Source organism: Falco cherrug, chromosome 17, assembly GCF_023634085.1.
Source record: "Falco cherrug isolate bFalChe1 chromosome 17, bFalChe1.pri, whole genome shotgun sequence".
Lineage (NCBI taxonomy): Eukaryota > Metazoa > Chordata > Aves > Falconiformes > Falconidae > Falco > Falco cherrug.
Window position 1 is genome coordinate 406,857 of NC_073713.1, and position 25,716 is coordinate 432,572.

The 25,716-nt window shown below is 49.1% G+C and overlaps 1 protein-coding gene across 3 annotated transcripts in view; it reads right to left on the bottom strand.

The window, feature by feature from the left end:
• Window positions 1–295: 295 nt before the first annotated feature.
• Window positions 296–25,716, bottom strand: part of SORL1 (sortilin related receptor 1) — a 53,397-nt gene continuing 27,976 nt past the window's right edge. The window contains exons 22-48 of one of the 3 annotated variants that reach the window (XM_055728510.1): window positions 24,927–25,100; window positions 24,638–24,751; window positions 23,357–23,479; window positions 22,575–22,694; window positions 20,024–20,146; window positions 19,692–19,799; window positions 19,090–19,221; window positions 18,699–18,830; window positions 17,844–17,978; window positions 17,314–17,469; window positions 16,585–16,734; window positions 16,049–16,177; window positions 14,402–14,528; window positions 13,711–13,880; window positions 13,012–13,124; window positions 12,561–12,665; window positions 11,521–11,593; window positions 10,237–10,319; window positions 9,855–9,951; window positions 9,086–9,270; window positions 8,494–8,613; window positions 8,244–8,408; window positions 7,184–7,358; window positions 6,536–6,642; window positions 5,682–5,874; window positions 5,350–5,562; window positions 296–4,975 (exon numbers count right to left, since the gene is read on the bottom strand). In XM_055728510.1, the coding sequence (XP_055584485.1) occupies window positions 4,908–4,975; window positions 5,350–5,562; window positions 5,682–5,874; window positions 6,536–6,642; window positions 7,184–7,358; window positions 8,244–8,408; window positions 8,494–8,613; window positions 9,086–9,270; window positions 9,855–9,951; window positions 10,237–10,319; window positions 11,521–11,593; window positions 12,561–12,665; window positions 13,012–13,124; window positions 13,711–13,880; window positions 14,402–14,528; window positions 16,049–16,177; window positions 16,585–16,734; window positions 17,314–17,469; window positions 17,844–17,978; window positions 18,699–18,830; window positions 19,090–19,221; window positions 19,692–19,799; window positions 20,024–20,146; window positions 22,575–22,694; window positions 23,357–23,479; window positions 24,638–24,751; window positions 24,927–25,100 (3,590 nt within the window). In that variant the 3' untranslated portion in view covers window positions 296–4,907. Of the gene's footprint in view, window positions 4,976–5,349; window positions 5,563–5,681; window positions 5,875–6,535; window positions 6,643–7,183; window positions 7,359–8,243; window positions 8,409–8,493; window positions 8,614–9,085; window positions 9,271–9,854; window positions 9,952–10,236; window positions 10,320–11,520; window positions 11,594–12,560; window positions 12,666–13,011; window positions 13,125–13,710; window positions 13,881–14,401; window positions 14,529–16,048; window positions 16,178–16,584; window positions 16,735–17,313; window positions 17,470–17,843; window positions 17,979–18,698; window positions 18,831–19,089; window positions 19,222–19,691; window positions 19,800–20,023; window positions 20,150–22,574; window positions 22,695–23,356; window positions 23,480–24,637; window positions 24,752–24,926; window positions 25,101–25,716 lie in introns of all 3 variants that reach the window. The other 2 variants (XM_055728511.1, XM_055728509.1) reach the window with 2 other exon arrangements.

Consider the following 25,716-nt stretch of genomic DNA (forward strand, 5'->3'; position numbering starts at 1 on the left):
AAGACCTGAAATGTCTGGTGTCTGAGGGTGTTGCTTACTGGCTGGTGCTGGCCCTGGAGGAAGGGGCTGAGGACTAGCCAGATAAGTGACTGATTGAATGGTTAGTGGTACCTTTTCAGTAGGGCTCTGCTGCTCCTTCTGCAGAAAGCTCGATTTTTCTGTTTCTGATCATCCTGTTAGGTTATACCATGCGTCCTTCTAATGTAAAACAAAAATCAAATATGGTTCAGAAAAACTCTCATTTTTATTGCACTAGACACAGAGGCTAGATAATAATTCTGGAAACTAGAAATCATCTTGTTTATCCAGTCCATTTTTATTATTATCATTAAGTGGGAAAAATTGACAGACAAAAATTCCTTCAAAATTGTGCAATAATACACAGCAGAATTCAGTGAATGGAAAAAAAAAAAAAAAAAAAAGACACAGAGTAGCAATTCAAATGGTATAGTACTAAGCTTCACTTAAGGAACCAGATTAGAAGTTGACACTACCTCTAAACAAAACTCATTAGAGACTGGATGCTTGTAGACTGCTGCACATTTTGAAGGATTAATCACAAATGTTACAGCTAGTTCCAGTAATGAAGATGCTCTCTGGGTCTAAGAAGTAACTAAGTCAATTGCACCATTTCCCTTCTGAAGTCCATTTGAAGTTGACTTGAAAGTTCTTTTGGAAAAAGTTCTTTTGGCCTTTCCTGAACAATTTTACATTTCCACCAGCGAATCAGTGAGATTTGTCATACTAGTGTCCTGGCTAAGAGATTTCAAGCACGCAGATCCTCAGGCTGAAACCCGCCCTGTGAGGAAAGGGCATACTGTGCAGGGAGAGTCGCTGGCTCAGGTGAGGTTGCCCTGGTGGCTAATGTGAGCTGGGTCTGCTTTTGGTGACTCTAGAAACGGGGTGAGTGAATACTCCTGCCCCGTCGGTCGTCTGGGCAAGGCAAGTCCCTCCCCACCCAGACAGGAGATTTCCAGTCACTTCTGCCAGGATTTCTAGAAACCAGCGACCAAGATGACCTGCAAACACAAAGGTCCTTTGGTCATGAGGCCAAAAGATGACTGTGTGGATGTTGGTAGCCACTGTCACGGCACGTGCTCCCTCACGCTCATATGCTCTCTCCTCCCCTTTCTGGCTGGGTATGCGGCTCCTATAGATCTGTATGTAACTTGATCTCTGTCCAAGGAAAACAGCCTTCTCCCAGCACTGAATCTGCAACCATGTCAAGGTGGGAGCACATGGAACAAGTTACGGCAGGGTTAGCCAGGGCGTGAACCTACAGCACGCCAGCTCTTCGGCAGATTAAATATCTGCATGCGGAGTTGTCCCCTGCGGTCAACGTGACATGCTTCGCCCCTCTCCGAAACTCCTCTCAGTGTGTACCCGGGGTACGGGCTGCCGGCCGAGCGGCAGAGGAGTTGTGAACTTGTGCTCCGGCTGGCCCCTGGTGCCCACAGTGGTGCTGGGCTCTGTGGAGGTGGTGGCTTCTGCAGGTCACGGCGGGAGCTGGGGCAAGCAGCTCGCCGCAGCCATTGCACAGAGGCGGCAGCCGACAGACTGACTGATGTGATTTATTCAGCCTGAAAGGATTGCTGTTTTGACCTTGAATGGGTGTTCAGACCTCGAGCCTAGAAAATGGTACCTCCTTGTCCTTTCTTGTAATAATCAAAACCCTCACCCCAAAAAAACTGTGGAAAAACCCAAGCCAAAGTAAAACAAATCTCACTGTCCCAAACCCCACCAGATTTTAGCGTGCAACTCCAGTCTTGTTCAAATGGACTTAAGAGTACCAGCAGGCATCTGCAGCAAAATCTGAAATGGATGCAAGCACAAATTAACTGGAAAGACTTCCTCCTAACCCGGGTACTTCCCATACCCCCTTTTTTCCTTATGGATCCAAACATTTCCCTGGGCTCATATGAGGTAACCCCAAGTCACCTCCCAAAAGTCAGGAGTCATGTCACATTGCGTAAGGCTACTGAAACAGAACCAGAACAAAATATGCATCCACATCCCTGTACCATATTTACAGCAGAACCCTCCCACCCCCTATACATCTCTGTGAACAAGATTCCGTGCTTCAAAAATTCATAAAAATATACAATTTACCCAGAACTGCATCTGTCCTGCTCACTCCCTGCCTGGGGCTTAGACTTCTCTATCTGTATATAAAATACACTAGCCCTGTGAAGTTGCTTTGCTGAGAGCACAGTGGCGATTTTTGCAATGAAGGGGAAGTCTGGGGGGGCAGGGCATGCCTCTTTGTTACAGTGTGGTGCACGTAAGGTGAGGTCAGCTTTGCACAAAGCCTGGCTGCTGCAGTGCCCCCAGGCCCCTGTGCATGCAGGGGTGACTGCAGGCAGAGCGCAGAGGGCTGTTCTGCCCGAGTTTCGTTAGTGGGGCACGGGTAACCAAGAGTGTTGCTTGTGAGCGCAGCATTACAACCACATGCTTTGCTGGCAATAGACTGAGCTCCACACGAGTGCGGCTGAGTCACGGATACAAAGGAGCCTTTCAGAGTGGCCAGAAGTAACCCGTCCCCCAGCCGATGCTTGAAAGCAAGCAACCAAGGGATTTCTGCAGAATATAAAGTGGTTACAAGGGTGCCCCTTGGTATCTTGTCTTCCAGGTAGAGATGGGCTAAATTCTACTCGCCTTACTGGAGCAGAATTTACCTTGGGGGGGAGTAAATCAGCAGTATTTAACCAATAGTAATTCTCACCAGAGAGGTACCAGCTTCTGGGATACTATACTGCAGTTTTCAGTTACCTGTGCCAGATATATTTGCTTAATAAGGAAGGGGTTCAACACTCTTTATCTGTGCTTTTAGCTTTCTTTCCTGTATAAAATCTTTTGATTTATATCTTTAGAATAGTTTAGCCTCTGATCAGATTCTGGTCTCTCTATGTAGCTGTAATTCTAGGCAAAGTGAGCTATATATGCTGGGTTGATTTACTCAAAATTTTTACTCCCAAACCACACCTGACCCACTAACAAGGTAAAAATATTTTAACTCTGCAAGCTTGCTGCTACTTATAAAAATCTGATTATAGCTTGGTCCCAGCTTTGGGGGAAAAAAACCTGCCACCAGGAATGATAACACCAGTAATTGAAAATAGAGTTAGTATTTCTAGAGTATCAAACCTTACAGAACTTTAACTTTTTTATACATTTTCTGTATGTGAAATTAAATGGATCAGTCGTGTATCAAAACATAGTTGGCCTCTCATCTCTTCTGTAGGAAGACTGCAATTATAACTTAATTTACACAGCAAAAATACTTTTGGCTTAAATAAAAAAAAAAAACAGTGTGACAAGACAGCGTGCTGTATCTTACTGCTGTGAAGTTTTGCATATATAGAGCACGGACAGGCGTGACCCGTGAACATCCACTCGTGTCATTGCTCTTGGGTTGGCAAGTAGTTGGATTCGTGGTGAGATTCACATTTCACTATCACAAAAAAAGCTCGACAGTGCTAACCAGACATTTCTACTGTTACCTCTGTAGCCAGTAGTATGTCTTCTGGAAATGTGAGATGACTAGTTACGGGAAAATAATATATATATATGTGTATACATATGTGTTACTTCTAAAGCTGAAGGTGCAACTACAGCTGCTTTTAGGAAATGCTATTGAAGGAGGGTCATATCCCTGCTGTAAACCAAATGAACGTAGATGTTCAGCAATTACTGCAATGTATGACTGGAAAATCCGTATGGGAAGCCGGTTCCTAGTTGTGCACAGTGGAGGCTCCCCCTCCTGTCCATCGACATGCTGCATCTTAGAGAAGCTCCACGGAGGAAAGGTGTCCTGACCAGCTGGGAAGTGTGTTTTATGGCATGCGCTTTAACTTCAGGTAGTGGCGACTTTTTCCAGTGATGTTACTGACCTGAACTACAGATTAATTGCGCCACACGTGATGGGCAGGGGCAACATCTCAGTAAGCGCAGGTGCCCTCCGAAGGGGGTTGGGCAGAGGTGGGAGGGTACGGTGTGTTGTTACTGCATACCTGAAAGTGAGGGTCTGCAAAGCCTGGCTGCTTGCACAGCGCTGCCAAAGGATGCTGTAGCGCTGCTGCCCAGGGGAAACCTCTGTGCTGCAGGCAAAGCCCCAGAAACCCTCCTGCGAACGGTCTGTGGGGTGTTGCACCCATGTGCAAGGGGTTGTGTGACCCTTGGCAGCACGACATCACAGGGATGCTTGTAGGTATGGCAGCACAAAGCTGAACTCATACGTAAAGTAGATGCTGCAGTATCCCAGGCTTTGAGATTGCTGAAAGACTGGGTCTTTAATAAGGGGGGGAAATATGTAAAAATAAGGATTTTTATTATCATGGCAAGAACAATGATGGGGATGCCAAGATAGTACTGTCTTGCAAGATAAAGTGGCACACGTTCTACACAATAATGTGTACAATGTCTGACGGCTTTGGAAATCTGTTCTCAAGCAGATTTCCCAATAAATTAACACAACAAAAATACTTCCATATAAAACAAAGTCCAAAGGATTTTTTTAAAAGTAAAAGCAAAACTTTCAGGGACTATATTACTTATCTCTCTCTACATATATAATCTCCTGAATTTTTTTAAAATAAATTTATTCTTGTCTTAGAAAAATAAAACGAGTAGCCAATTTAGTCAACGGAAAATATCTCACAGACTTAAAAGCATGCCCAGCAAGCATAGCCTTGTAAGACTAAATTAATGTTAAATCAAAGCAATTTGTTACTAAACCAACCTAGTCTGCAATTCACAGTCGATTACTACAAAGTGTATTTTTAAAACTTTTTTTGGCCCATATAAAAATAACATATTGCAACTCAAAGTGCATTTTTAAAATAAACAATCAACTATTTTTATCAAATAAAATATTTACACCATTTGGTTTTTACAGTCAGAAATATGCTTCATGCGATGACCATGGGAACATCATCTGAAAATCCAGTTATCATTGGGGCTTCGTCATCCTCATCTCCTGAAAAACAAACCCAAAGTGCTGTTATGCCGCCCTCAGCGGTTCATGGGGCACGACTAAACAGGCTAATGAAGGTGGCCACAACGCAGCCCTCAAAACCAGTATGCATTGCAGCCTTGCCTGTGCTGTAGTTGACTGTTGTATCTGTTATATTCAGGTTTTAATGGATTTGCATTAGAGAGAGAGTGGTTTAAGTGAAGTTGCTAAAATCATTTAGCCAGGGCCAGCTTTGTACTCTTAGGTCAAGATCAAATCCATAGAGATATTTATGCCAAAGGTGGCCCAAAGCACGGTAGAGAAGTTAGGTCTTGCACTGATGTAATGTCCTTAATCCTGTCCTGAAATGACACTGTGCGAAAGCGAGGGCTACATACCTAAATCATCTCCCGAGGAGAATATGGCTGAGCCCAGGCGGGAGCTGTAGTGGCTGTTGGCAAAGGCAGTGAAGCTGTTCTGCAGCCGTCTGTGCCTCATGTACAGCACCACGAAGCTGATCCCGAGGGTCACCAGCAGCAGGAATAGCACTGGTACCACGACGGCAGCCACATCTGTGGATCTACTGTTTTCTTCCACAGAAGAGTCTTCACCTAAGATGAGGGAGGGAGAGAGAGAAGAACCATTTGCAACCGACAACACGTTTCTCTAGTGAGTTTGTGAGGCTTTCCCTAGTCTATTAAGGAGGATAGGGAAAGTGCCAGGGGCTTACCAGTTCCTAGCTCATCATAGAGAAGCGTGGCCGGCTCGCCACACATCTGCCCGCTGTACAGGCACCTGGCCTGCACGCTGAATGAATAGTTGTGGCCTATCTTCAGGTTGGAGACTCTGAAGAAGTTTTCAGTGGTGTTCCCAAGATAAGCCGTGATGTTCATCAAGCTGTCAAACATGTGAATCTCATAACCCTGAAAGTTGTGAAAACAAAGACACAAACCCCAAATCACTCGGCTGCAGAGGTCAGGCATGCTCCTTCTGATGGGCTTTGAAACTTGTTTTCCCTCCTGCATGGAGCTGTGATGAAATGCATTGGGCTGCCAGCCGGGAGACAGCCACGCGGAGCCTCCTTCGGGCATCCCTGTCGGCGTGCACTGACCTTGGCCAGGTCAGGCAGGAGAAAAGATTTCCGTCTGTCTGGTTCAGGTTCACGCTGTTCTTAGTGACCACACAAACCAGAGAGTCCAGTAACAGCGATGGCTTTTTTGGCAGTTTGCTACCTGACAGAGAACATGTCACAGATTTTCTATCAAAGTCTAAACAATGGCAATTCTTACATATTACCGATGTGCCTCCTGGCACCATGGGGCAGTGTCCTAACCCCAGTCCTTTCACATGTGTGACAGTTAACCTTCTCCAAGAGGACAATTCTGTTCCTAAAAGGTGACCAATTGGATCTACCTGCTTTAGTGCCTTAGTGGTGATACAAACTGGAGATACAGAAAGGGCTCATCAAGGACACTTAGAGGAGCAGAGTGTATTATAAGGAGTCTGTGAAAGGAGCCCTGCAGTGACTCTGCTCTAGGTTTTTCTGAAACACTGCCTGTAGGAAGGAGAGCCAACACAACTTACCCGGCTTTCATTGAAATTGCTCTCCTTTAATGCCAGGCTCTTCCAAAAAAGCAGAATATGGTCATTTTCTGTTATAATTTTTAAGGCGTCTGGTGCAGACAGTGGAACTGCAAATGAGAAAAAATGGCAGGCAGGTTAGGTTTAACATTGGTGACACTTCCTTTGGCTGAAAAACAGCAGTGGGGTCACTTCTGCAACGTAGTGGGTTTTTAGGCATCAGCACAATACTCTGCTTAGAAAAGGGCTGTACTGCAGGAGAGGATACTGCGGCACGTAATCTGGTAGGAGTTTTTCAGTGGGTTTTTATGGTAGGACTGTAATGGTGCTTCATGGTGTCTGCGCAGCCAGCCAGGTGCCTTTCCATCTCCATCTAGGCAGGAGAAAAACTCCGCAGCTATCGTTTGAGGGGCTTCTTCTCTGCTGCTGCCGCTCAGGGGTTTAACTGCCTCCGCTGGGAGCTGCAGGGAGGCCTCTTAGAATTGGGCTTTGGCTGTGGGAGAGGACTAAGCGATGCAGAAACACTGCTGCAGCCTCCACCTAGCGCAGGGGTGGGACGGATGGTGTGTGCGACAGGCACTGGATTCCTGCTAGTGGACAGTGCTGCAGGGACTCGCCCTGGCACCCACCCAGTGGTACTCTTTCCTTTACCTGTGTTGATCTTCATGCTGGATTCTTTGCTCATGTTTCCCAGTTGAACGATCACATGGTATTTGCCTCCCGGTTCAAGTTTCTTAATGGTGTACTCCACCGTGCTGTTGCGAGTTTTCACTTTGTAGATTTTATCTGTTTTTCTTACCAAATCTTTAACCGCGACAGCATATAACTGGAGAGGGAGGAAAGGCACACACAGTGAAAGATCTTATTTTCCTGCAGACTTGCTAGCAATCTCATACAATGGTAGGCTATTTGACGAGGGGGGGCTAAATTTGCATTAAGCCATGCCTGTGCTCGACAGAAAGCCTGGGAAGTAAGATTTCAAGCCTCTTGCTGGACTTGTTGGATCCCTGTCAGAGATCAGTGTTTACAGATATAGAAAATGCAGTTACTGGAACAGGTGAGGGCAGGAGGAAAATCTCAGGTTGTATTCCTTAATGAATCACAAGGATGCAGTGCAAACTCTTGCCCTCTCAAACTTTCCAGTTTTCCAGGAAGACTTATACCTTTAAACCTTTGCTGTTAAAGTCTCTGGACCAGAATAGGAGTGGAAAGCTTGCTGAGAAAATGACTCGCCTTCAATGGAGCGAGACCTGACTGTATGCCAGCATGCCAGAAAACAGAACCGGGCTTTGTTGGGGCTGTGCCGGCGCAGCTGGAGGGGGAAGCGGCGCCCGCAGCCTGGCTGGCCCGACACCTGTCCTGCTGACCTGGGGGCTGTGTTCCGGCACCGGCCAGCCCAGACTCCAGGGCAGAGCTGAAGCCAGAAAGGTGTTTTAGCACATGCTCAAGTTTGCTTTCAGATTCAGCAGCAGATATCCCAGACCCGACTCCTTTTAAATGCAGCATGTACATTACAGGCCTGAGCTAATGGCCAGTAACAGAAAGAGAGGGCATGCAGGTCTCCAAGGCGTCAGCATCTTGGCGATGACTATTTAGATGGAGGCTAGACCTGATCTCAGGCTCAGTTCTCCATGAGCAGCAGGGCAGGGATCTATCTGTGAGCCAATGTTTTGTGTGCAAAGGGAGAGGAGAAAGTGATGTGAGGTGTTACCATGTCCTGGTCAGGTGAGTCGTAGGGCGATTCCCACTTAATAACGGCGAACGTTTTCCCGGTGTGTACTGAGTGGAGGTGCCGAGGGGGGAGCCGGTTGTCAGGGATCATCTTCACCACAACGTAGTCGGATGGTGGCCCTTGGTAGGGAGACATCACACGGACCTTGAAGGGATAACACAGCAGTTAAGACGGTGCCTTCACATTTCGGTAGCAAGCAGGTAGGAATGGGAACAGAAAAGCAGCCTACCAGGAACAGGTACTGCTCGTCCCGCTGCACGAGCACGGTGATGTTGTGGGAGGTTGTGGTGGTGTTGTATGGGCTCCTGTACAGCTCTAGGAAGGACGTGGCATAGAAGATGCCATAGACCTGCAGGGGAAGAGCACAACAGGGTCGGTACAGAGTCTGGCACAGCCCAGAGCATCCATCCAAACTTTCACTGGCTGTCATTTTTTAGGGACACGAATCAAAGACCCTCTTTCTCCTGGGCACTTCCTCTTGCCCAAGGTCAGGTTCACTCTGCCCACTTGCCTCTGCACTCCCCACCCTAAAATCCTGGGCTCAGCTCTGATAACACAGCCGTCAATTGAAAGACCACTGCATCATGCTATCTGTATTACAGCCACTTCACTGAATCAGCAGCTGAACAAATAGAGAAGGCGGCTTGCTTTGCTTCTGGTTAAGGGGCAGCAGGTGCCTGCCCTGTTCTTGTAAGCATAAAATTTTCAGGCCCTGGGAATTCAATCCCAACAAATAATCCTGATTTAAGATTTTGCTTGTGTTTTAAGGCTCTGAGCTAGACCCCATCCTGGCTGGCGAGGAAGGAGAGTCGGTGCCTTACGACATTCCTCGGTCCAGTCCAGCTGCATTCCACTGCAGTCTGGTTGACGGCCTTGGCTTTGAGACTTGGCGATGCAGGTCTTGTCCCACTGGTCACAACATGTACAAAAGACAGAGGGCTGTCACCCAGCTCCGTCTTCGCCCAAGCAGAGATTTCATAGGGTGTGTGTGCTGTCAAATTTGCCACTAAGCAAGAAGAGAAACATGTACTATTAGGTGAGGCAAAGCACTGCAACGGCGGCAGGGAGAGAGCACTAGGGAACGGCCATCGTCATCAAACAGTCTTAGACAGAAGCCTGCCTCTCTTGGTTTGTGTCTTCATTAATTTTGAGTAGTCTCCTTTATACAGAAGCACCTGGGACTCTGGTATCCAACCTAGCCTGTGCTTTTCTGTGTCTGGATGCTTTCCCATATCTAGACTGAGCACACCAGAGATTTTTCCAAACCAGAAATATAATATGGACAGGTACCATACACAAGAACTCAAGAAATTGTTGACATTTTGTGGAGTAGATAAGGAACCACAAACAAAATCCCCTGTGATGAGAAAAAGCCAGTGCAGCTCTAGGGGATAAATCTGCTTGAAATCTCCAAGCCCTAAAAACAGAGGCCAAGGGTTTGCTGGTTTGTCCTCTCCAGATTTACTCTTTCCTAAACAGAAACTACTAGTTGCAAAAAAGGAAAAAAGAAAAAAAAATCCTATCGCCTTCACCAAAGCCTTCCATTCAATGTTGACTAAAGCAGAATTTTACACTTTGCACAGAATTTACCTTTTTGGATGGACTTTTCTCCTTCTATGATCAGAGTCCTTTTTTCCTGCCTGTGTGTATCAAATGTCCAGTAGATGTTCACAACGTAACCGCTGACCTGTCAAACAGCAAGGGCACACAATACAAACTATCAGTTCAGCTGGTTTTGCATGCAGTGAAAGACTCACTGCTGAAAGCCTTTGTGTGGTATTTTCCATCCTAATTAAGAGAGCTGGAGTTGTTTATGAAAAGTAAGAAATTATTTGGCATGAAATAAGGAGTTTTTAAAAATTATTGCAATAAATTAAATAGGCAACAGCTTATCCCATCCAGTATCTACCATTTACCCAATGAAAGGCTTCTTTTCTTTATTTTAGGTTCAAAGTAATGGTAAAAATGTTACCTTGATATTAGTAGTCATTTTTAGGCTGAAACTTATGGAGTCCTCGCCATAGCTCTCAATGCGTATGACAGGTGGAGGAATGACTGGAAGGAGAGAGAGAAAGAGCTGTTACCACAGCACAAAGAAATACAAATTCTTATTGAGAGGGGACAGGTAAAATACAAGCTTCTGTTGTGACAACCAGCTCTCAGACCAGGAATTTGCCCATCTTTCCAGCCCCAACCTTGCCTGTCTCCCGTGTGCCTCAGAGAAAGCCCTGCTGTACCTCCACCATTTTTTTCAGTCAATCACTTAAAAGCTGCTTTACCTGTGCCTTGCTCAGCACAGGCTGGGAGCACAGGGGTCTGGGCACAGGTATTGTCCTTCTGAACTCAGTGGGACAAGCTCATATCCCAATTAATGGCTTCTGGCCTTCCGAGGAACTGGTGAGGGAGGTCAGGAACTATCGATGGGGACAGCTGCCAAACACTCATGCAAAACCTGAAGTGAAAGCTATTATAGTTTCTTCTATCTCTGTTGTTCTAACCATCAGGTACTCATGTACTTCATTTTATCTGAATCCTGCAATTTTAGTAGCATGGTGTTTTCCTTCCTTCCTTTGTCAACATAGCGAGCATGCACTTTTATCTAACAAATTAGCAGACAATTCTGACATCAGAATATAGCTTTGGAAGAAAAACTTGGCATGAAAACAAGTAAGTTCAAAAGGCTTTTCTAAAAAAACAGTTTGGAGGGAAATGATTTACTGCCGTGTTTGAATTTATCTACTGTCAGACTGTAAGGCTGTGATAGTTCCTAGGAGCCTTAGCCATCTTTAGGTGGTCTAAACTACATGAGATGCAGAAACCATCATAAGCATAAGCTAAGAGGGGGAAGAATGAGCAACCATCCTTTCAGCCAGCAACAGTGAAGGAGTTAGTGGTAATGCGTCTTGCCTGCCTGAAGGTAGGATCTAGCCTACACAAGTCAGAGGGAACCCATCTGCAGTCTAGGAGAGAGGGGCACCTTCTGGACAGGCTTCTCGTCCACTTCCAGAGCCATACATCCACCCTACGTGCCACAGAGTTCAGAGGAAGACGCAGCAACCCGTTCAGACTTGCCACTGAACTTTGAGGCAGCTCAAGTTAAGGGAAATGGTACAGCAAACTTGTTAAATAGTGCAAAACACTCAACAGGGAAGAATAAAGGGTGAGGAGATGGCTATGCATGCTGCTGCTAACACTTCAGGCTTATATTCTGCCTTTTTGTTATGTTGTCTGAGTTGACTGAAACAACAACACTTACCTTTGCCTTTTATGGTGGTTATGGATTTGGAATCACTCCAATTTCCCACTCCTCGACTAGTTACAGCAGCAACCTTTTCAAAGAAGAAGGTTAGTTAATAAGAATAAATGTACGCCACCAAAATTGTATAATGCAAACAGAGAATGAGGTCAGAGCAAGGTTATGGATGTGGTGGAGCTCATGGGAAAAGGACTTTGAAGCAAGCAATAGCTTAATTACTTGGCAATAAAATGCTTATTACAGAGATAAAGCAGACTACTTTAAGTCAATTAAAGGAATCTAAGGGGAGGGAGGTGCACCCTCTTTGCAGATAACCACTCTCTCATGAGATCTTTATGAAAAGTCCACCAAGATAAGGAGCTCTGGACTCTTATTTGCCATAGTGTAGGCAAGAACCATGCCGGTGAAGTCCATGTGAGTGCTGAATCTAGTTCCAAAGATTTATTTGGGAACGGATTAGTATGGGAAGGAATATCATGGAAGGAAAGACTTGCTCCAACCAGCTGTGAGAATAACACTGATTCATGGGGCACGGTGAGGGGCATTTATCCCAGTGACCTCCCCCAAGAACCCATGCTCGCTCAGCACAGGGCGGATGGACGATGTGGCAGAGTATATATTTCTCAGGGCTCACTGTGCAGACTGGCATCTCTTATTCTTATTACTTTTGTCTGTCGTTACCCAGCTTCTCCCATGTGCATACATTCCCCACAGGCAGATCTGCTCCTTTTCCCAGTGATACAGTAAGGACCAAATTTATCTTTGGCCCAGATCCAGTACGATTGCAGTGACATTGGAATGGGCAATTAGTAGTGCAGATTTCATAATACAGCCTCGTCTTCTGGGAGAAGGAGCAAATCAAGGGCCTTAATTCAGGCCCTGAAACTATATACATTCACAGCGCAAATGCCAAGCCCCCTGCCATTAAAGGAGCAGGATTTTAACAACATACTTTAAACAAGTACTTGACTGTGAAGGACTTAGACCATTTAGTGAAAAGTAATGAGAGCATGCAGAGGTAAAGCTTTGAAAATACTCACTCTAACTGTGTATAACGTGTTGACCTGTAAGTTCTTGATCTCAGTGTAGTTCTTGGTGGTTCTAAGGGATGACCACTCCTTGGATCCACTCCTGCTGTATTCCACCTAGAAGCACCAAAACAAGGGATAAGGCTCCACAGTCAACAACACTACAGGGTGACAGGTCCCTCTGTGTCAAAATGTCAGGAGAAAGAACTACAAAAGCTTAGAAAGGGAGCCAGAAATGAAACTGTGAACCTGAGAACTGTGTCGCTACCTACAGCCCTGCAGCACTTCTTCTCCCAACATGCCCAATGCCCTCAGCAGATTTCCTCTACAAAATGTCCTGTTCCTGGCCCACCTGCCACTGCAGAGATAGCTGTGCTCCACCAGGCCAGCCCGCGCTGCTGTGAGCCCCCAGCAGCCTTCCCCATCCCACCGCCGACCAGCCCCGCTGGGCAGCAGGACTCACGATGAATTCCCGTATGAGGCCATGGGCGTTCACGGGGGGACTCCAGCAGCCTGTCACCACACCCTCAGCTTCTTTTTTCAGGGACAGCTGAAGGTTAAAGGGAGCATCTGGTACTAGGGAGAGAAACAGAGGTGTTAGTGACAGTCGCAGCTGTGTGTCCAGATCACATGGGGAAAAGCAGGGACCCCCTGAAAGGCCGGGACAAAGCAGGGATGGCCAAGCAATCCCGGCTCATGGAAGATGTTTTATTCCTGCAGTGGTGGTCCAAGTCCCTTTCATGTCCCTCTGGAGCAATGATGCCTTTTTTGTAACTGTGGTGGAGCCAGGATTTTGTTAAGCTCTTTGTTTTATCCTGCATCCCTTTCCTCGCCTGCCCTCCACTCCGCAGCTGGACAGATCTCGCTCCCTGTGTGTGGTACCAAACAGCCCCACAGGCTCAGCACTGCACTGTGAATTGAGATGGGCTTCCCAGTGGTACTAAACCCCTAAGTCACGGGGACGAAAGAGAGCAGGTTGGTGACTCAGTGCAGCACCCACTCTAGGCAGGGAACCTGCAGCCGTTTTTCCCAGTCCAGTACAATTCCCAGGCCTGTGGAAAGGCTCCTTTTGTTCCTAACAGGGATACCTCCACGGTATCTCCTTTCTAAGCCCAAGCGGCACGCATCAGGTCACTGGTATGAGCCATGCAGGTCTGCTTACATCCTTCAGGTGCCCGCAGAGTGATGAAGTCATTGGTGTTGTAGACTCGGCTGAGACACTGCACTTGGATTTTCACCTGATAGGTACAGTCAGGCTTTAGGACTTTCAAAACACTGTTGGTTTTGTTGCTGTGGGTTTCCAAAATCTTCCAAATGCTTTCACCGACCATCCTGCACAAGATAGTAACACCCCTCCAGTCAGGATGGTGTTCAGTACCACAGGGGATACAGCTTGGCCCAAAGGGTGAAACCATCTTTCTGTACGTTAAGAGCTTGCTGCTTAGTTTTCTTTTCAGTAAAAAACACACCACCGGCTTGGAAAGATGCTCTTTGAAAGCCTGAGCTAAACATAGCTTAGTGACTTAAAAGCACCACCCTCTAAGGTTTCTTAGTGGTCCCACAAGACCCAAGTGGAACGCCACACCCGCACCCCCGAACATAGCTATGTTACTGTCTGAGCAAACAATCAGGGAGGAAACAAATACAGCTCTTCGCAAAGGTCCCCTAGTTACAGCTATTTTGGGTCTCCTTTGCAACCAAGTATTAGAAGATTTTCCAAGCAGAACTAGATTGTGCAGCTCTCAGTCTTTCAGGCCTGATTCTGTACAGTACTTTGCTGTAAACAGGGGCAAACTGATACCTCATGCTTCTCCTGTAATAGTAACGGGTCATGGGTGTAATGGGTGGTGTACCTGTAGTAGATGTTGTAGACGCAGGAGGTCGAGGACATTCTTTTTGGCCGAGCCCACGTCAAAGTTACATCGCCGGAGAAATCAGCTGTCCACTGGAGGTTCTGGACTTTGTACACAATCGTGTCATCTAAGCAGACAACAGGAAAAGTTAAGTCTGTCAGAGTGAAATGAGCTCTTTGCCCAGAATAGAAACAGGAGTTATGCTTGGAGCACAAACAACATGCAGAAGCAGAAACAGTAGAACAACTGAAGGGAGTATCTGCACCATTCAAATTAGATGCATAATTTAGGTGGGTGTTATCAGTGGAGAAGAGCAGGCTTGCCAGAAGGCAGTTCGGAGCAGGAACATACCCCTGGTGCTCTTAGTTCTCCCCAAAATGTCTTGGTTGTCTTTATGCTGCATCATACAAGCATCCCCTTTCCCCTATGGAAAGATAAAGTGTGGCTGTTGATGAAATACTGAACATCACTTTGGAAGCGTACCAGTGCAAACTGATCAGTGCAAGCTAAGCCACTGTTCTACCCATGTGATGAATCTGTGCTGTCACTGCAGGCCACCCAGACCCTTTCTTTGTGTGTTTTTCCTTATCACATCTCACATTCAGCAGAAGGACCCAGGTGAAGGCTGGTAATTAAGGCAGTAGTCTGGGGATTGCCTTGACGCAAGCTCTGTGGCTGAATCGCTACCTGACCTTGTGAGAGGCATTTAGGGGACAGCAGCACTGTGAAATCCAGCGCTGGCAGCGGTGGGGACTGGAGGTGCTTATCTGACACGGCCCAAATCCACGCCCTGCTCCTGCTAGGCCATTCCCTGCTCTCTCCCTCTGGGGATGTGTGTCGGAGCCCACATCCAAACACTGTGAGCTGGCCCCGCTCGGGTGCTCAGCTTCATTCCCAGTGCTCTTCAGAAACCAAGCAGAGCCGAGCCAAACTGCTGCTGCTTCACTTCCCCTAACCAACTGGAAATGAAACCCAGCAGGCACGTGGGTCCATGGACAAGCACAGCAAGACAAGCTGTCTGAAGGAAAAGAGATGGTTTCCCCTTGGCGTAGCAGCCAAGCCATGAATCTCGGCAGCTCCTTCCCCCTCCCCGGAACCTGCTAGCCTCTCCCAATCAATATTTAATTAAAGAACTAGAACCTGATTCATGCTCAAACCCCCAAGCAGCTCAGTAGGAAAGCAGCTGAATCTCATGGCTGGCCAGACAGCAATTGATCGCTGTCATCTGCCCAGGGCGCGCTGCTGTGTGCATCCCGCCTGCCTCCACAGGGCCATCAAAGGCCAGCGTGGGAGGACTAGCGAAGGCAGCAGGGCACGTGCCATGGCTCCCAGGGTCACCTTGCAAAAGAAGACAGAGCTGGAGACTATTGCTTCACCTGTGTGTCACATAAAATAGAGAGCTTTGCTCCTACCCATTCTAAAGTTATTTTTCTATGTCTGAGGCTGCTGGAAGACAAATTGTCAGTGTAGAAGATGGTTGGGAAGTTTGTCCCAGCAGGTTATAAATGGGTGAGGAGGAAGCCTGGACAACTGAACACAGGCAGGTACGTCTAGGATGTTGTGAACGAAAGGTCACGTAACCAGGAGAGCACCTTTGCGTGCTAACACAGAGCAGGGCATGAGAAATGGGAGAGGGCTGCTGCTTACCAGTGCAGTTCCTCTCATCGCTGCTGTCTGAGCAGTCCAGATATCCATCACACCGCTCCATCACCATAATGCAGGCCTCTCCGTCCTCGCATTTGTAACCATTAGGGCACGACAGGGTGCTGTGAGTAGCTGAAAGAGGCAGAATGGTTTCAGGACTCAGCGCAGGAACACTCTCTGACCAGCACTGAGTTGCCTGCAGTGCCAGTGCTGCTTCAAAAGCAGGCATGATGCTGGGGTGGCTGCATGTCGGGGAGGGAGCTCAGGCAGAGCGTGTCAGTCATAGGGCTGTCTTGTTCTGGCTGCATCTTCTGACATGGTGGCATCAGAAGAACCTGGAGCTTATCCCACAGAAAACAACTGGACTTCTAATAGGGATGGCACTGGTTGTTTGGGCTCTTTATTCCTATTTTTACTGTAACACTGCATTTACTGCAAGGATTTCACCAGCGATAAAACTCCTCAGTGGCTCCCCCATCTCACAAAGAACTTCCCAAGGGAAAGAGCCAGGCGAGACACTCTCCCCTCGCGGCACTCACGGCAGTTCCTCTCGTCCGTGCCATCCTGGCAGTCCCGCACACCGTCGCACCGCTTCCAGTTGGGGATGCACTTGTGCAGCTGCTGGCACTCGAACTCGAACCGGCTGCAGCGTCCTGGGAGCCCCGGGGGGGTGGCCGTCACGTTGGGCCCTGCACACGCCAGCGAGTGAGGAAACGACCCCAAGGCACAGCCAGGCGGCTGCTGCCACCAGGAGGGACCAAAACCTGTCCCCAGGTCCCGATTCCACTAGATGGCAATCTCTTCCCATCTAGCAGGTTCTGCTGGAAAGACACCTAAGCCATCCTCTCTCCTGACCGCAGAGGGCTGGGAAAAGCAACTGCCCGCCCGGCGGGGGATGTCCTGCAGCACCTCAGAGCTCGGCAAGCCTTAGCAAGGACTGCAGCGAGGAGCCCTCTTTTACCTTCGGTGCAGGTGTGAGCTGCAAACCCAGCCTGCAGCCCTGCTCTCCGTGCCCCTACACAGTCTAAGACATGACAGTGAGCAGGGGCAGGGGCCTGCTGCAGCAGTACTTCAGTGCATGTGGAGCTGGAGCAGTGTCCCAGATGGTAGCAGGAGGTCTGACCCCAGGGAGAGAGGAGAAGGTGGGTGGGCTTTTACACCACGGTGTAATTTAACCCTGTGATGTGGGAAGGCTCTGAGACTTGAAAGGCCCACAGTCCTTGCAGATGTGACCCTACAGGAAAAGGGTGACGAAGAGAAAAGCTTACGTGAAGTTGGGCAGGCTTCCTCGTCAGAGCCATCGGTGCAGTCCTTGTAGCCGTCACAGACCCAGCTGTTCATGATGCAGGTGCCGCTGTTGCAACGGAAGTGATTTGGTAAACACGTCGGTGAGATCGATGTAGTAATGGGATGAACTGGAGAACCTAAAAATGCAGCAGGGAGAGCTGATCTGAGATCCTTGCTCCTGCGCACAGGCTGTAAGCCGGGCCCATTCCCAGCAGATTGAGAGCCACTAGTAATGGAGGGAAGTGGGGAGCAGGCATAGTATTACGAGCCCAATGTTTTCATCTGTATTGTATCTGCACAGCTCCTAATCAGGATTGCCAAAAACACAGAGTAAGAAGATATATGAGTGCACACTCAGCCCATTCATTTTTCAGAGCCATGGGGGCTGCCACAGGCTGCCCCAAGCAGCGCTGTGGGAAGGCAGCTGATGCTGAGAGTGGTCTTTCAGTGTGCCACAGCCCAGCCTGGGCCAGGGCTCCCGCGAGCAGAGCAGAGCTCTGTGTGCCCTGACCTTCACAGTCCTTCTCATCAGACCAGTCCCCGCAGTCATTCTCCTCGTCACACTTCCACCGGTTGGGGATGCAGTGCCCATTCCCGCACTGGAACTGGTAGTACCGGGAGCAGTTCGGGGCCTCTGTTGGGTTTTCTGACAATGAGAGGAGAGTCCCATCAGCCCTACAGTTATCTCACCAGCCTTCAGCACTGCTGAGATGTAGAAGCACCTCAGGCCAGGCTACAGCTGGCCCAGATAGCATCAAGCATCACCCTATTTCCCTGAGCAGCACAGGCAGGGTCCTTTTTCTTCATCTTCAGCATCCCCACTTCTCACAGCCCTCGCTAGCCTGTTGCCACCGCTATTATGTCTACGTGCTGAGTGCTTCATGGCCAGACACCACCTACGATCTCAGAACCAGAGCTGACGGCAAAATTCAGACAAAGCATGGCAGAAATGGAGAAGCAAACCCTGCAAGTCTGAAATGAAGACGCAGCTGCTTCATTGCCTGGGTACCACTCCTACAGCTACCCAGGGAGCAGTGGTAAATATTGAGTTTGGCTGAAAACTGCCTGTCTGCTTTGGGCTGGGAATCTGTGGAGTAAATCCGGTCACACATGATTTAGCCAACCACAAGATCTGCCAGCCGTATCCGATTTTCAGTGTGCTTCACTTTACCTGCATGCAAGATGAGGAAAACGATACTGATCTCCATGCAAGACATTGCGATGAGCAAGTGGAATGCTACGCACATGCATGTGTATGTACATACGTGAATGCCTACATAAAACATGAACAAGCCAGTAGGCTATGCTCCTGAAATTCAAAGGAGGCTGGAGCTATGGTAACAAGAGACCCTGAGGTACTGCTCACCACAGTTTGCTTCGTCAGAGTAATCACCACAGTCATCCATCCCATCACACTTCCACACCAGGCTGATGCACACGCCATTCTGGCACTGGAAGCTGAACTGGTCGCAGGTCCGGTGGAACTCAGGGTCCTGGGCTGCAGGGCGGCATGGAGAGACATCAAAGGTTTAAGTGTCAAGACCAAGGGCTTGACGGAAGCTCATTGTTGAGGAGGAAGGAAGGAGCACACTCAGAGGCAATCATGGATTTATAAGCAGAACACTACAGTCCAGAGCCACCTCTTAGGAGATCTGGCAGTGTTCTGGTACCCTGGGGAATGCACTCTCCTCTCCATGCCTCTGGTTTCATTCCCCAGCCAAACCCGCTTTTGCAAAGATGCACAATATCACACTTACAGCAGCCAGCATAGTTGGCATCTTCATCTGATCCGTCTCGACACTGGATGATGCCATCGCACACCATGGAGTGGAACAAGCACTGCTGCCGGTTCTTGCACACAAAATCCATGTAGCGGGTGCACAGCGGTTCTGGAGAAATGGGAGGTCAAAAGGAGAGGAGATGGCACCTCTGCTGTCCTTGGCAGCAGGAATGCCACCTGCTGTCATCTGCACAGACCTGAGCGCAGTGGCTGGATTTCAGGAAGTTACAGAAAGTTTCCAAGACAAATCGCTCGAGCTCTGTCCCTGCACAGGCTGCCCTTGCCTGATGGCGTGCCGGGGCGCAAGCGGGTTGGCACACACACCAGAAGGGGTGTGGGCACCTCCCTGAATACAGCTTGTGGCAGCGTATCCTCCCTGTCTGTCACAGCCCTGCCTACTGCGCCTTTTGCTGATGCTGCAGACCAGCCGATTTCCCAGGGGGCTCCTGAATGCTAACTAAAGCTTTCCCATTATCTCACCAGGGCTTTTCTCCCAGTGAGACAAGCTCTGGCAGACCATGAAGGCTGTCAGCCCTCGCTGCCAGGGCCCCGCCAGCTCCCTGCAGCCCTGGTACCCACCACAGTGCTGCTCATCCGAGGCGTCGGAGCAGTCGTTGATGCCGTCGCAGTGTTTGCTGGTTGGGATGCAAGTGCCGTTCGGGCACTGGAAGCCGTTGCACTTTTTTTCTGAAATTCAGAATTGGGTGGATGTTGTGTGGGGTTTTTTTAAAGCTGCATTTAGTTAGCTACAAAAAACCCTGGCATGGCCCCAGTTGCCTTCTCCCTGTGTCTGCCTGCTTTTGGAGGGATGGCAGTTGTCCCCGTGAGTCTGCCGCAGCATTACCTCAGAGAGTTTGTAGAAATCCCTCCCACCCCGTAGCAGATCCCACTCCGCATGTGGCACGCATTACCGCAGTTGGCAGGGTCCTCATCAGAGCCATCCTGGCAATCGGTGTCCCCATCGCAGGCCCAGCGCTGTGGGATGCAGTGGCCGTTCTGGCACTGGAAGCTGGAGGCCTCACAGGTGTGATATACTGCTGAAACCAGAGCCAGGGGGACCGCCTGAGCGTGGGGTGACACCACATCCCTGCATGCGTTGAGTTGGGCCCTGCCATGCACCCCTGCTCCCTCCGCCTGCACAGGGACACCGCGCTGCAGCAGGTCCCAGCACTGAGCACAGCTGACCACCCCGTGGGCAGGAGATTGCTGGGAGTCCAGACTCTCCCTGGGTCATGCCATGGCTTTTTCCCCTCCATGCTGTGCTTGCTCACAAGCCTGCTGTGCCTAAGGGATGGCTTTCAGAGGCTAGCGAGCCCTCTCAGAGCTCTCCCAAAGTTAGGAGCCTCTTTCCCTTTGATCTGGGTCGTTGGGGTGTGTGCACAAAGGTGACAGTGGTGGTACCTTGCCAGAGATGGCAAGAAATGTCGCAGTGAGCAAGCAAGCCCTGGCAGAGCAGCAGGGTCCCCTGCGCAGGGCAGGACAGACTCAGAGACAGACTTTAATTAAGGCAGGCAAGGCTTTTCTGTGTTGCCAAAGCAAACTAGAAATATAATTCTCCTTGGGTTTCCAAGGGAGTAGGGCCCTGGCTCTCCTTAGGCTCCTGTCACGAAAATATCTGCCTTTGGGGTATCTTGGTTGAAGCCTAGTCTATGTTGTCACTTTAGAGACAAATACTACTCTTCAAGCAGAAGAGCACTCATTATTATTGAGAAGAAAAGCAATGCTCAACTTAATTAAATTGGATGCTACTGAATTTTAGGTTAGCGAGTGCCATGCACTTGCAGGTATTTCAAAATACTACAATCTTGTGGCAGTAATATTCTATTAGGTATTCAGCATGAAATGTAATTATTTTAGATAAGAGCAATAATTGCAGTCAGTGAAGTCAGATGAAATGTTTCTCAAATAATTGCGATCCTCTTAGATAATTTCAACTTTAGGATTTACAAACCCAATATGCTTTTTGAAGTAGGTTCCCTTCCTGTAGTAATTCTCTCCGGAGAAACTCGTATGAGAGATAAGTGATACAAATATAAATTAAACCTTCTTATGTACCCACGTACTTGGAATACTAATGACCAGGATCCCCAGTGCCACGCTGTACAGCACGTACGCTCAAGGCACGGCAAGTGCCACAGGGGGTGAGTACGACAGGAGCTCAGAGGCCTGTAAGGGATCTCCTAGATCCTCGTGCCAGAGCCCCAGGACAGCAGTCGGCATCGCTGTCTGCCCCAGCAGCTCCAGGGCTGCAGCCACAGCAAAGCCGCTGTCGGTATCCCCCGGGGCTCTCGTGCTCCCCACAGGGCTCCCCTGGCCCCATCAGCCCATCTGCTCCGACAGGCTGATCTCAGCCACACAGCGTGGAAACCACTGCTTTTATCCTGAAATATCCCCTGTATTGCTTTACAAGTATGGTCTTGTGTCTTTCACTGATGAACTGAAGCACTGCCTGCTCTCAGAACTCTCTTCTCATGCAAATACTTAAGGTTTTGGCCTGGTTGGTTTTGGGGTGTTTTTTTTAATGGAAAAGGCCGATACATTGTTATCTGCTGGTTTTTTCTAATGAAAAAGAAGGCTCTGCCTGGGTGTTAACCTCAGAAGACTGCTAAGGAACATCAGTTTTACACTGTGGTGCTGATTATGGTTGAGTGTTGTGACTTTCAGCTGCAAATACAGAATGAGGCTCACAGGTGCAGGTCGTGCTGCACAGGAATCCTAAACCAGGAACAATACTATTTCTGGCATCAGTATGAGCTGTAAGCAAACCCAAGAGTGGATCTTTCACATGTAACGCTGTCGTTAGATTCTCACGCTCATGGAGCAAAGTGAGGCTACTAGAAGAGAAGTCACTTCCCAAATTAAATCTGCCTCACCATTAGATCAATTAATTGCAGAGAAGCTGTAAAGAACATGTCCATTTTCTGCAACTTATTGAATGGCAAGAAAATGGCCAAAGTTCAAGCTGTGAAACGCCATCAGTGCATGCTGGCCTGTTTGCTGCCTCCATGCAACAAAGGAGCCCTTTCTGTGCAGAAACATCCTCTGGCTGCCCAGCAGCCACAGACCTGCTACCCCATTCAATGCAGCTTCAAAGGCACGGCCGCCGCCGGCTGGCACACAAAAGGTGGACGGCCCTGTGGCCACCACAGCCAGGCACGCCTGTTGGTGCAATCTTGCAAGTAAAAAGCAAAGCTGGATCATTGTGCGAGCATCACAAAGCTGTCAGCAAATTCAGAGCAGGTCCTATGGCCTGTTGAAGGCACTGGAGGAAAGAAGCCCTTTGCTTTTGGAGCATTACATCACCCCGAGCCGAGCTGCAGCCTTCCTGGCTGCCCTGCTGGGCGGCTCAGGTAACAAGCAGGGAAACTGAGGCACAAGATGTTGGCCAATGCATACAGCACTTCAGGCTCTAAGTAATGAGTGTTTGCAACAGATGGTTATTGATCACATCAAAGTGCTTACCAGTGCAGTTTGCTTCATCAGACCAGTCCCTGCAATCGTTATCACCATCACACTTCCAGGAGAGACGAATGCACATCCCTGAGCTGCAGCTGAATTCATCGTTTCTACACTGGTGAGCCTCTGCAAACAAGCACACCCATTTCAGATGTTGTTGGAGCCAGAGGACAGCAGAAGGAAAGCTTCACGTGGGCTATTGAGGCTGCTATCTCAGAGGTGACAGACTAGACAGTCCTGCAAAGGGGACTCATCTTGAAAGCATGTTTTCCTGCCTTGTCCCTAGCCCTGAGTGACCAAGACCTACCGCCCTGCTGTTTACTAGCCTCTTCAGTTCAGCACCCCGCCTCTCCAAATGGCTAAGCTGGAGGTGGATGGCCACAAATATAGCACCTCTGAGCAACCCATGCCTTCCCGTGCACTTGCTGGGCAGCTGCCCAAGGCCAGCTTGTAATCTCTACCAAACCTATACCAATCTCTCCTGGCTCTGGGCCACAGGAGCACCCAAGGAGCAGAGCCGGAGAGCTGGATGATAACGGCTCAGAAGTCTCCCTGCCAGACCGCAGCAAGAGGGAGAACCAGCACACAGCCTCACTCTCTGCTCCCGTCCCTCATTTCCCAGCACCCAGTAAATGATGGGAGGCAGCTGCTGGCCAGAATAAATGGGGGATCAGGCAAAGCGCTGCCTTACTTTACAGTGTCTACGAGTAGTAGCCTGCCCCAAACCACTGCTGGGCTTTCCACCTTTGCATAGGGACAGGGAAGGAGGTTTGAGTGAGGGCACTCACCACAGTGACTTTCATCGCTGTTATCCCCACAGTCGTCCTCCAGGTCACATTTGTAGGACAGCGGGATGCAGGTCCCTGAGCCCTGGCAGCGGAACTGCATCTCAGCATCACACATGGTGGTGGCTAACACAGCAGGGAGGGAGAGGACAAGGAGAAGGAGGCTAAGGCAGTGGTTGGGAGATGGTTTCTGCTGCCCGAGTAATCGGTGTAGGGAGAGGGACAGCATCCTTCAGGCTTTGCTCAATGCAGCCTGAGTAACTGTTACAGTATTTTGTTGTCATTATGAGGCACTCTCCATAAAGCAGAGTAGGGCAGGGTTAGCTGTCTGTCTGGGGGTCAGGACTGAAGCTCCTGCCACTGTCATGTCCACTTGCAAGCCAGAGGCAGCACTTCCCAGCCAGGGAGCAAGAAAGCCAAGGCTGTGGAGATGGCTGCTCCCCACAAAAGGGGCCCTGAAACCATGGGTGGTGGGATGAGACAGGGTAGCCAAAGGAGGGGAAAGACTGGGCCCGAGTGTTCCTATCCAAGGCAGCATCCCTGTGCCAGACTGGTGAGCCTCCCAGCAAACCCATGCAGAGGAACGGGTACCCCCAGAGGCTTTCCCTCACCTGGAGCCAGACAATGAACTCAGACTTGGACTCTGCTGACTAGTACCTCAATGTTAGCAGGAAAATAAGCTCCTTATCAGTACAAAATGGGCATAAACAGCATCTGTCCACAAACACCTGGTCCTCCACTGATTCCTAACTTTAAACCTGGACCTTTTTCCACAGTGCACTAATCCAAATGCTTCAGGCTCTGCAAAGCTGTGGAACATCTCCCCCTCCTGCATCAGTGGTCCCTAATTTTACTTGAAAAGGTGACCTCCATCTTTAATGTGTGAACTCAATTTATTAGCTCAACAAGACACCCACATCTGCATGATGCAGACAGAAAGTCACTTTCTATCCACACTCTTTTCCTTGGTATCAGCTGTGCCCTCAATTGGCCTCAGAAGACAATTACTGCAAGAGACAAACACACGCCATCACATGACAGCTGGCATCAATCTCACCAAATTTTAGACATTTACATCTGAGCTGGTCAAGGGGGAAATACCGGCCCTTGCAGGACAACTCATCCAACCAGCTTCCGATGTCTGCCAGAGGAGATGAGATACACCCCCAGAGCACCTCTTGCTCTCCATGACTATGAACAGAGCGTAGACCATCGGCTCAGGTGCAATGCTGACAGAGCACACATCTACATTTGAACAAGCAAACGCCACCACAGGACACTTACGGCAGTTCTTCTCATCACTCATGTCCCCACAGTCATTATCATTGTCACACTGCCAAATGCTGTTTATGCAGTTCCCATTGAAGCATCTGTACTGGTTTGGCAGACACGTGTTTTCTGGTGCAAAAGGGAAAACAAAACCAAGCTGGCATTAGGCATGACGCTGCGCTTTCAGAAGATAGGACATACTCCTCCCCGTCCAAAGGGCAGCAGAAAGGTTGTGCTGACCTCTTGCAACAGCAGAATCTGCCTCTCAATGTAAAGCAGCAGCAAGAACTAAGCATGGTTTTACCTTCCTTTATGCAAGTGTTGTTCTTCATGATATAGCCATGAGGACAGTCACACTTCACCTCCCCTGTGGGCAGCAAGGTGCTGGACACCCCCTCGGGGCACTTGCAGCTCCTGCCATTGTTCGACTTGGGCAGGCAAAGCAGGCTGCAGGGCTTGGCAATGCAGGCATTCTCCCCTGGAGCGAGAGCAGGGGGGAAGAGGACATGGTCAGGACAGAGGGCTGGAGACGCCGTAGGAAGCCCGGTTTCACCTTCCATCCCAGGCTTTGGGTTCAGACCCCGATTAGGAGCCAGCTCTGCGGTACTGAGTGCTGAGGCTGGCCTTAGAAATGTACAGAGCCATCTGCTGCAAGGGAGATCGAGGGCCTTAAAGGTCCTCCCAGTCTGTTGCAGGCTGCTGACTGGCAAAGCCCTTTGACAGCCTTTTACCTGTTTGAAAATGAATCCAGTCCCTTCAGGGCATTCACACACAGGGGCTGCTTCTCCCTTATCGCAGCCCAGATGGATGACTAAGTGAAGGGCAAAGCTGGTGCAGCTCTGAGACCCTGTATTTTTTTTGGCCCCTACAGCCCTCTACAGGGGAAGGCCATGCTCTGTGACCTAAGCTCTAAGGTGCCACCACAGCTGACTGCCCTATGGTCTGTCTCCCTGATGGGGAGCATCTCTCCGGGCAGCTGAAAAGGCAGGTGCACTGCTCACGGAACACATTCCTTACAACAACGGTGCCTGAGCGATTCAGACTCTGCAGGAATAGGGATATATTCAGGCTCACAAAGTGTGAGCTGGGATGGC